The sequence below is a fragment of the Asparagus officinalis genome, chromosome 8, assembly GCF_001876935.1.
Source record: "Asparagus officinalis chromosome 8, Aspof.V1, whole genome shotgun sequence".
NCBI lineage: Eukaryota > Viridiplantae > Streptophyta > Magnoliopsida > Asparagales > Asparagaceae > Asparagus > Asparagus officinalis.
The window spans coordinates 9,434,149-9,445,220 of record NC_033801.1 but is presented as its reverse complement, the minus strand read 5'-3'; the positions used below and the strand labels follow the sequence as shown (position 1 = coordinate 9,445,220).

The window sequence follows — 11,072 nt, the reverse complement described above, 5'->3', positions numbered from 1 at the left end:
CACATAAAAATAAAACATCCTAGCTTATCCTATGAAAATGGATTTCATATATATCTTATCTAAACTTGGATCTAAGAATATTACCATATTATCTTATTTGTTTTGTAATTATTATTTTAATAATATCTTTAAATTACATATAATTTAACTTTTAGAGTTAAAATAAAAAGTATTAACTATCAAAATCATTAATATTGCAATTTAATGAATGCAACGACATTGTAAACTAAGACGCAAGGGGAAAAAAAATAGTCTTCATTTCCTTCAATTTTCAGAAAATAAAATTAGAAGCGACCAACTTAACAAGTACATAGTATCAACATTTAGATATTAATAGTTATAACCTATTTCTACTTCTTTCCCATGCTTTACTTTACATCTTTGATCTTTGTCCTTTGAATCACTTTGTCATTTAATCCGCACGAGAAAAACATTTAAAACATAAAACGAGTATGCCACCATACTAGTTTTCGTTAAATAACATTTCAATTAGTGCCTGCTATTAGGGCTTGTTTGTTTACATGTAAACAATTATGAAGTAAAAGAAGTTAAGGGGTTGTTTGGTTCATTTCCTAGATATTGGGAAATGCAATTCCATATAAAGAAACACAAGTTTTGAGTTTTCCAAACTTTTCCAAAAAATAGATTGTTTTGATTTGGTTCGCACATAAAAATGATGGGAAACCAATGTATTTACTTTTCTTGTTCTTGGTTTGCATGGAAAAAAAGGAAAACTTTTGTTGATTTGACATTTCCCACTTTTCTTGTGTTTGGTTGGTTTTGAAGTTTGTTGGGAAAATTGTTTATGGTCACCACATTAAGATTACCCCCACTATATACAAATTTATTTGTGCTCATTATATAAGGTAATCTTAGTCATAGAAAAGTTTGAATGTAACATGAACAAATAATAATATTCCGAATGGATTATAAATTTCTGTTTGTATTAATGAAATCATACAAAACCTAAAATAACATGAATTAATTGCTATGAACTGCGTACCTGATTTGACTTGAAAGATACATGTTTGAGAACCAACATGTACACACAAAAACCTAGCACAAAATACCCAGCAAAAAAACATATAGAACCAACATGTGCACACAAAAACTGAGCACAAAATACCCAGCAACCAACATATAGAACCAACATGTAGAACCAACAAATGCCCACAAATGTTGTATGATAATATAGAGCACAAATAGCAACATAAAGCTAAACCCAACAACATAGAGATAAACAAGCTCGAACCAGCCTATTAACATAAAAACAGCCACGGGAGCTCAACGGCGAGCACAAATTGCAATAAAAAACCCAACAAAATAGAGCTAAACAAGCTCGAATCAGCCTATTAACAAAAAACATCCACGGTAGCTCGACGACGAGCACAAATTGCAATAAAAAACCCAACAACATAGAGCACATATTATCAATATTCATCCAAGGTTCTGACATGTTGTATTATTCAATATTATTCAATAAATCTAAGGTTCAACGACAAGCACATATTATTCAATATACATCCAAGGTTATATAATTACTTTCCAGGCGAGAAGACAAATGGTTGAAATAAATCCTTGTGCATATTAGAGATGCTTTAAACACACAACTCAGATTAAATCATATGAAAATTTGTAAGCATAAATTTTCATACTTGTAAGAGAAAGCTCCAGCCGATGAAAATACTCCACCCTCTTGATTTGAAGAACCGCACAATCTTCTTTGAATTTTCCAATCATCAACTATCTCATCATGCCCATCAAAATTCCAATTAACTTCATGATTCAGATTACCCATTGCCTATCAAAAAACGCCCACCAATTCGTCACACATTTTCACAAACACCTCAACTACACAGTTTCATGCCCACCAGGAAGTTCCCAATTAACAAAAATAATACCACCCATTAACTCTTTAATCACAATCTTCACTAGGAACACGCAAAATCCAATAATTCAATGAATACATAAGGAATTAGACAAAAAAGATCAAGAACCCACAACCAAAAACTCAAACGAACTCACCACAACCGAGGGCGCGGAGCTTGAATCCGACCCGTTACAAGACATCCTCAAACCTTTGGACGTGTAAGCACAAGAAAACTCCAGGCGATGAAAGCTCCACCTCTCGACTTCAACAACCCCTCGATCCTGCTCGAACTGTGGAGAGACCCAAAGCTTAGAGATCGACAATGGCGGAGGGGGGTCATGTGGAGGTCTCGACGGCGGTCCTCGAAGACGGCGAGGATGGAGGGGTTTCATGAGAGCCGCGTCGCTCTGGAGGGGGACAGGGAGACCGAGAAGCCGTGGAAGACGGTGTCGAACAAAGTGCAGCACATGACCGGGGCCGTCGGGGTCATCGGAGGGAGTGCCACCCGCCGACGAAGTCTGCCGCCATCGGGATTTCAGATCTGAAACAGCCGTCGTCGACGAAGTCTGCCGCGGGAGTTTTTGACGGGAGCGATGCGAAGGAGGTAACTCTAGATCACCGAAGAAATCAACGAGGAAGAAAAAATCCGACGTGGCCAGAGTTTTCGTCGATTTCACTCGGTTGGGGAAAGAATTGGGAGAGAGAAAAAAAACCTACGTGGAGGCGATTTATGAGTTCGTTTCCCTCTTCAGCCCTAGTGAAACAAAGCTGGAAAAAAACTACGGAAACCAAAAATCCGACGTGGATGAGAAAAAACCAACGTGGAGGGGAAGTAAAAGTTTTCCACAGAGTTTTAAAGCGAACCAAATAGCCCCTAAGGCTATTTCTGCAAGTTCCGAGCAAAAAAAAACATGTTTGTTTTTCTGGAAAACCTACTTCCAATACTTCCTTAAAAGCTGATGTGGCGTCTATGTGTCATCCATACTTCTTAAATGTTTTTCCATCCCCCAAAGCTCGGAAGTAAATGAAATTTGCATCAATTAGAAAAATACATAATTTTTCTTATTAATATTTCATTTATTAGTTACTTCCTAACAACTTTTCATTGCTATACAGAAAAAAAGGAATGAAGTATATGAACTACTATTTCCACTACATAAAAATATATGCCAAAAAAAATACTTCCACTATTTCTTACTTTAAAAATTTAAAAGCTATTTTTTGATCTATTTCCTACTTCTAATACTTCTATCAAACCAAAGGGCCCTTAGGGCTAAATACCCATATTGGTATTTTAATTCAACCTTATTTGCCAAGAAGGTATTTTAAATAAAAAAAACGACGTTAATGCATTTTAATTGATTAAAATTACCAATTAGGTCCTTTTTCTCGTCGGCGACCACTTTTCCGACGAGAACTCGTCACGTGCGTGACACGTGATGACTTAATCTGTATAAATACCCATATTGGTATTTTAATTCAGCTCAATTTGCCAAGAAGGTATTTTAAATAAAAAATCGGCGTTAAGGCATTTTAATTGATTAAAATTACCAATTAGGTCTTTTTGCTCGTCGGCGACCACTTTTTCCGGCGAGAACTGGTCACGTGCATTTTAATTCAACCGGTTTTCTGACGCGGTAGTGGCAGGAAGAATAAGAGTCGATGCATTTTAAAATCCCCCATTTCTAAAATTGGTAAAAAAATTAGCGAAAAATTAGTGGAGAAATTACTGTATAAATAGAACATCTTTCTCTTGCATCGATCCATGGCCGCGCCGGCGGCAATCTAGTCTGCAGTGATCTTCGTCTTCTCACTCTCTTCTCTCCGAATTCCCATGGCGTTTTCTTCTAGAAGTTCCTGGAATCGGGGGTTTTGACTGCTTCTGTTAGCGGTAAAGGTAAGATAATTGAGTTGGATCTGAGATCTGGAGTGAATGCGTGGAAGTTTGATCTTTGTTTTGAAATTTTTAGGGTTCAGGTTGGTTTGTTTTGGACTTAAATTGTGATTAAGCCACATCAGCAGCTAAAACCGAGCCACGTCAGCAAACCGAGCCACATCATCAGCTAAAACACAGATTAAGTCATCACGTGCCACACACGTGACGAGTTCTCACCGGAAAAGTGGTCGCCGACGAGAAAAAAACCTAATTGGTAGTTTTAATCAATTAAAAGGCTTTAATGCCGATTTTTTATTTAAAATACCTTCTTGGCAAATGGGGTTGAATTAAAATACCAATATGGGTATTTATACAGATTAAGTCATCACGTGACACGCACGTGACGAGTTCTCGTCAGAAAAGTGGTCGCCGACGAGAAAAAGTACCTAATTGGTAATTTTATTCAATTAAAATGCCTTAACGACGATTTGTTTATTTAAAATACATTTTTGACAAATTGGGTTGAATTAAAATACCAATATGGGTATTTAGCCCCCACAAAGGGTGAGCAGAACTGAATAAAATGATAACCATAACCTTCTTCTATTTTCGGAGCCTTTTTCTTACGTGTAAACTTGTATGGGCTGGGCTTCTATCAACAGTAACTCTGGAAGCTATAGTCTTGCAATAGCTTCTTGAGGAGCACATGGTTTATCCTTTCTCTCTCTCTCTCTCTCTCCAAAAAGGAAAAATTTTGTTATAAAAATTAGCATATCACATAATACTACATATTTTAAGTTTTCATTCTATTTAAGTGAGAATATTTATTTCTTAACAAGTAACTGAAAATTCTTATTCCCACATAAAATTTGAATAAATAAGAAGTTAGAATGTGTTTTCTAGATTTTAAAAAAAATTATCTTTAGTTTACATAAAGAAGTAGGAATAGACATTTCATAAATTCCCACTCATTCCTGTGTACACGAAATAAGACAAAAAAAAAAGCATTACCATTTATAGTTTCCTTCCAAACTAAGAATATATATTTTTATTGTGTAAAAAGTTGAGAAAGCAAAAGACAAGGGAGTAGAAAGTGGGGCATAAAAATAGAAAAATAACAAACTGTCAGACAAAAGCCCCCCCACTTCTCTATACACACTGCACACCATTACTCACCTTCCCGCCAAAAGAAACCCTAATCTCGACCATTCCTTTTCTTTTCTCCTCCCAAATTCGGTAAAAAAAAATCTCTATTACTCTAAAAAAATTTCATTTTACACTCAATATCAACTAACTAAGCTCCACATTTTTTCAAAAATTTTCTTTCTTTTTTCCAGATAAATTTGGGTGATCGGAGATGCTGGAGCTGCCGCCTAGAGTTCCGATAAACATAGAGCGTCGAGCTTTCTCCGCCGTCCGCGATTTCCCCAATGGCTGCGGACCTAAGGTCATCCCAACCCCTAATTTTCCTCCTGATTTTAAATTAGAATTTAAACCTAAGGATGAGGAGGCGGGGGGTAATGCCGCATCCAAATCGAGCAGCTCCTTCGAGGTCCCCAAAGGATCCTCTCGGATTCCGATGGATTCGGAGAATTTTTCAGCTGAGAGTGTGAAAAAGTTGGAACCCTTGGAGCTATCAAAAGAGGAAGAGGTTTTGCCGGTGTCCGAGGTGGTTGATACCATCGGAGAAGGTTCAAAGGTGGAGGAGGAGCAATGCAGGTCAAGGAAACGTGTGAATGGGGGTGTGACGAAGCAGGACCTGGGCGTCGCGAAGAGATTTTCTGCTCTGAAGAGGAGAAGTGCGTCGGTCGTTAGGGATTTTCCAGTCGGTTGTGGGGGGAATGCTTCCAAGATTTGCAAGAATGCAAGTTCGAGAGCTGTGCCCGTTGCTTCTTTCGGCGGTGAAGTGAGAGTGAACGGTGAGAATGCCAAAGATGAAAGATCCCTTGAGAATGTTGAGGATGGAGAGGGGAAGAAAGATGAGAAGCAAGTTGGAGAAAGAAAGAGTGACACTGTTCTTAAGTCTCTGAGGAATGAAGAGAAGAATAAAATTGCAGAGTTTGGGGTTTCTCCCAGCAAAAGGCTTGAGGATGTGGTTCAAAAGGATGATTCTAAAGAAATTGATCTGAAGGTTGAAAAAGAAACACCAACCAAGTCTCTGAAAGTGAAAGTTAAGTTGAAAGGATTTGGTGTGAAACAACTGGGTGAGGATCTTCGAGGTAAAGAATTGCGAGAAACAAAGGTTGCGTGTGGGACTAAAATAGATGATAACGTACGGAGGAGCTTCGTAGAGAAACCAGTAGACAAGAGACCCATCGATGCTCTAAAGAATGAATCTAAGAAAATTAATTTGAAGGTAGAAGAGGAAACTACAATCAAGTCTCTGAAAGTAAAGTTGAAAGGATTTGATGCAAAGCAACTTGGTGAGAATCTTCAAGTTAAAGAATTGCAAGAAACAAAGGTTCCTCCTGGGACTAAAGTAGAGGATAAAGAAGACAGGAGTTTGTTAAATAAACCAGTAGACAAGAGAACCATCAATATTCTAAAAGACGGTAAGAATCTTAAGAGAAAGTCACCAAAGGAACAAGGGGATGAATTTCTCGAAGTTCATGGGAATAGGGAAATTGTGCGCGGTTTGATGGCTGCTGAAAACTGTCCATGGAAGAAGGGGAGAAAGTCAGATGGTATTGTTCCACATTCTATCACTCAAAAATCCACAAAGAAGAGGTCAAAGAAATCGTTAAGGAATAATTATGTGTCTTCCCCCAGGAAGGAAATGGCCCTTGTTCCCTATGATCGATCTTGTGAATTATGCATCACTATGACTCCGTCTATCCCTCCCGAACTAGATCACAAGAGCAGTAACAGTGACGAGGCAAGCAGTCGCAAAAAGGTAATGTGGACTCTTCGAATGTTTCAGCTCATCTGTAGAAAGCTCACACAGGGAGAGGAAAAGTCAAAGACAACAAACTCAAAGGATAATGGAAACAGTCGTAGGATTGATTTGAGGGCTGCTTCTATGCTAAAAGAAAGTAACCAATGGGTGAACCGTGGTGAGCCGATAATAGGCAGTGTGCCTGGAGTCGAGGTTGGTGATGAGTTTCACTATAGGGTCGAGCTTTCCATCATTGGAATACACCGTCCTTTTCAAGGAGGAATTGATTACAAAAGGAAAAATGGGGTGTTTCTTGCAACGAGCATCGTGGCATCTGGGGGTTATCCTGATGACATTGACAGCTCAGACGTTTTGATATATTCAGGTTCAGGAGGAAATGCTACCGGCGGTGGTGACAAACAAATAGGCGATCAGAAACTTGAACGGGGAAATTTGGCTCTTAAGAACAGTATAGATGCTCGAAACCCTGTGAGAGTTGTTTATGGTTCTAAAGAGCTTATTAAAGGTGAATCTCGTGATGGAAGGCCCAAGCTTGTATCCACATTTACATATGATGGGTTGTATATTGTTGAGAAATATTGGCCAGAGAGAGGGAATAATGGTTTTCATGTTTTCAAGTTTCAGCTCAGGAGAATTCCGGGGCAACCTGAAATTTCTCTTAGAGAGGTCAGGAAGGCGATGAAGTCAAAAGTGAGGGAAGGCGTGCTTCTGAAAGATATATCAAATGGAAAAGAAAGTATGCCCATTTGTGCAATAAATACGATTGATGGTGATCGTCCAATGCCTTCTAAGTACATTACTAAGGTCAAATACCCTTCACGATATATTCCGAAACCTCCAAGGGGCTGTGATTGTACTGACGGTTGCTCGGATTCTAAGAAATGTGCTTGTGCGGTGAAGAACGGAGGGGATGTTCCATTTAATTATAATGGCGCAATAATCCAGGCAAAGCCTCTTGTTTATGAGTGTGGACCTTCTTGCAAATGTCCCCCTTCGTGTTATAATAGGGTCAGCCAACATGGCATTAAACTACCACTGGAGATATTCAAGACAAGTAAAAGGGGTTGGGGAGTGAGATCCTTATACTCCATTCCTTCTGGCAGTTTTGTATGTGAATATGTGGGAGAAATGCTTGATGATAAAGATGCTGAGGAGAGGATCAATGATGAGTATCTTTTTGATATAGGGCATAATTACGATGACCATAATCTATGGGAGGGTCTCTCATGTTCGATACCGGGTCTGGAGTTAGATGCTGCCTCTGAGACAGAGACTACGACGGATGTTGGTTTCACAATTGATGCAGCCGAATTTGGAAACGTTGGCAGATTTATCAATCACAGCTGTTCGCCCAACCTTTATGCCCAAAATTTGCTTTATGATCATGATGATAAGAAAATGCCTCATGTAATGTTCTTTGCTGTTGATAATATCCCTCCTCTTCAAGAGCTGACATATCACTACAATTATAGTATTGGTCAAGTCCGAGATTCAGAGGGTAACGTTAAAAAGAAAGAATGTTTCTGTGGTTCTTCTGAGTGCACTGGTCGACTTTATTGACGAAGGGAGTTATGAAAAGTATAGACCTGTTCTTGTGTTGGCCCTCGTGAAGCTGGAGAGGTAAGTCCTTATTGTAAGAAGTGATTTCTCTTTGCTTTTGTCGTAGCGCACATTGATTTACTAAAGTATTTGATGCCATTTCTCTGCTTGAAACACAAACCAAGCTGTATCCAAGAGTTTACTGTTTCTTCAATCTGGTTAATAGTTGGGTACATTTGGTATTGTTAAAGGAGAGAGAGAGTCTTGGGGTAAATTTCTTTTAGAGTAAGTATTGAATGTGTACACATATATATATACAAGTAGAGGAGGGTGAGGTGTGCTCTCATAACCGACGTGGGACTAAACCTATTACTAACACATACAATAATATCAACAGCCCCCCCTCAAACTCATGTTGGATCAAACAAAGTGAGTTTGCGTACAAAAAACTAGAATCGATGAACAGGTAAGGCCTCCGTGAAGAAATTTGCAAGCTCATAGGCGGATGAGACATGAGGAAGTTGAATTGTCTTATCCTTGATAACTTGTTGACGAACAAAATGAGCGTCGATCTCAATGTGTTTGGTCCTTTCATGAAACACTAGATTATTAGCAATCTGGATGTCACTATTATTATCATAGTAGAGAGGAGTAGGAGTCGGAACAGAAATACCGAAATCATTAAGAAGACAACGAAGATGAATAATCTCTTTAGCTGTTGTGGACATTATACGATACTCTGTCTCGGTGCTGGAAAGGGCAATAACATTTTGTTTCTTATTTCGTCAGGAAATAAGGGAATCACCAAGAAATATATAATAACCTATGGTAGACTTTCTGATAGTTGGATCATCAACCCAATCAGCATCAGAATATGTACAAAGCTCTAAATCAGATGTAGCAAGAAACAGAAGAGAGTGAGTACTAGTGCCTAGGAGATACCGAAGAATTCGTAATAAGGCAACATAGTATACAGAACGTGGGGCTGTTTTCGTCAAAAGTCGAATTTGTTGTCGAATTCATTATATCTTTAGTCGATTACAATAAATTCAAAGAAAACAGCCTTTTTATAAGACTCTTTTACACAACAAAAAGAAAATTACAACTCTTGAGAAAATAAACGCAGGATCGTTGTTTGGATTACTGCTTTCGTGGGTTCTTTGCCTGTGCCGGGAGCGCGTTAGCTCGTGGACCACCGAATCACAAATCGTGAAGAGGGGTTTACTGATTCTTCCTTCGTTATCGAAGTTAGAAATTGAAACGATATCTTATCGAAGTAAGATAGTCGTTCTTCTTGAAATCAAGTCAAAGCCTGAATATCAAGGATTGGCCGAAAGTTCAAGACCTCTGCTCTCTCTCTGCTCTGGATTGCTCTGAAGTGCTCAAAATGATCAGCCCCTTGGAAAAATGGCATTAGGAGGGTATTTATAACCTCCGAGAACAGTTGGCAGAAAACAGGCTCGCGAGACAGCATTTGCTGTCTCGGAGGGCGAGACAGTGTTTGTTGTCTCGCTGGGCGAGACAGTGTTCCATCTGAAAGCTGTCTCACGTGCGAGACAGTAAATTCTGTCTCGCACGGCGAGACAGCAAAGACTGTCTCGCGTGGGCGAGACAGCAAAGACTGTCTCGCTTGGGCGAGACAGTAAAAGTCTGTCTCGCCCGCGAGACAGTAAAGACTGTCTCGCACGGCGAGACAGTAAAGACTGTCTCGCGCGGCGAGATAGTCAAGTCTGTCTCGCATGGCAAGACATTCAAGACTTGTGTTCTTCTGCCTTTTTGGATGATTTCCTCTTGAGCTGTATTTGGATATCTTTCAGCATTTTTTGACGCCTACAGATACCCCCTCCAAAGTATTCCAGACTCAATCTTTTATAGAGGAGTTCTGGGATGCTTTGGATAAGATAGGTCTTACTTATGATCCTTTCAATGCTTGGTTGAGTAGATCGTGTAGAGGAACCCGTAGGTGGCTTCAACTTTTGATCTCTTTGTCTCTCAATCTATTCAGTGCTTTGTAGAATAGTTAAGATTCTTCCGGCATCGCGTTTATCGCTTGTCCATTGTAGAGATCTTGAATTAAAGCTGGAACTTGTACTTGTGAAATCAGCTCTTGTCGTCAAGTTGACACTGAGTATACCCGTTTAGGGGTAGTCAGGTTATTCTTAAGAATATTTTAACTGATATTCTCTAGAAACTTCCTGTTGAGGGTAGGAAAACAGTTTAGACTCGTGTGCTTATTGGAGTATTCATGTTATTCTTAAGAATATTCTGAGTAATATTCTCCAGAAACTTCCTGTTGAGGGTAGGAAAACAGTTTAGACTCGTGTACCTATTGGAGTATTCTGGTCTCTTTTTTGTTGGTAGAGATGAACCCGAAATTAGAGAGGAAGAATTTTATATTCTATCTCCTGGTCTCTTGTTTGTTGGTAGAGATGAACCCGATGATGGAGAGGAAGAATTTTATATTCTATCTCCTGGTCTCTTTTTTGTTGGTAGAGATGAACCCGAAATCGGAGAGGAAGAATTTTATATTCTATCTCCTGGTCTCTTGTTTGTTGGTAGAGATGAACCCGAAATCGGAGAGGAAGAATTTTATATTCTATCTCCTGGTACAAATGAAATTTGAAGTGGGATTTCTATTCAGAGAATCTGAATAAGGTTTGATCAATTGAGATTGGAAGCAATCTTAACTTTTATAGTTTTGATTGCACAAATCGAAGCTGGACCTCTCGTTCATGGAAGGAATCGAAAGGGGATTTTGGTTTTGGTCCTAACTGTAGTAAGGTTTGACCAAGTGGGAGTTCTGAGATGATGTTTGTTGGTAGAGATAAACCCAGAATCGGAGAGGAAGAATTTTATATCCTATCTCCTGGTCTCTTGTTTGTTGGTAGAGA

At 39.0% G+C, this 11,072-nt stretch overlaps 1 protein-coding gene across 1 annotated transcript; it reads left to right on the top strand.

Annotated features, from left to right (window-relative positions):
- Positions 4,912–8,253, top strand: LOC109822591 (histone-lysine N-methyltransferase, H3 lysine-9 specific SUVH6-like). Its single transcript, XM_020388816.1, has 2 exons — positions 4,912–4,982; positions 5,084–8,253. Exon 2 carries the CDS (start codon positions 5,104–5,106, stop codon positions 8,200–8,202), a length of 3,099 nt encoding a protein of 1,032 aa, XP_020244405.1. The 5' UTR covers positions 4,912–4,982; positions 5,084–5,103; the 3' UTR covers positions 8,203–8,253.

Bases quoted from the DNA above. Each gene is read 5' to 3' on its own strand.
- LOC109822591 (XM_020388816.1), top strand. From the start codon at position 5,104: ATGCTGGAGCTGCCGCCTAGAGTTCCGATAAACATAGAGCGTCGAGCT.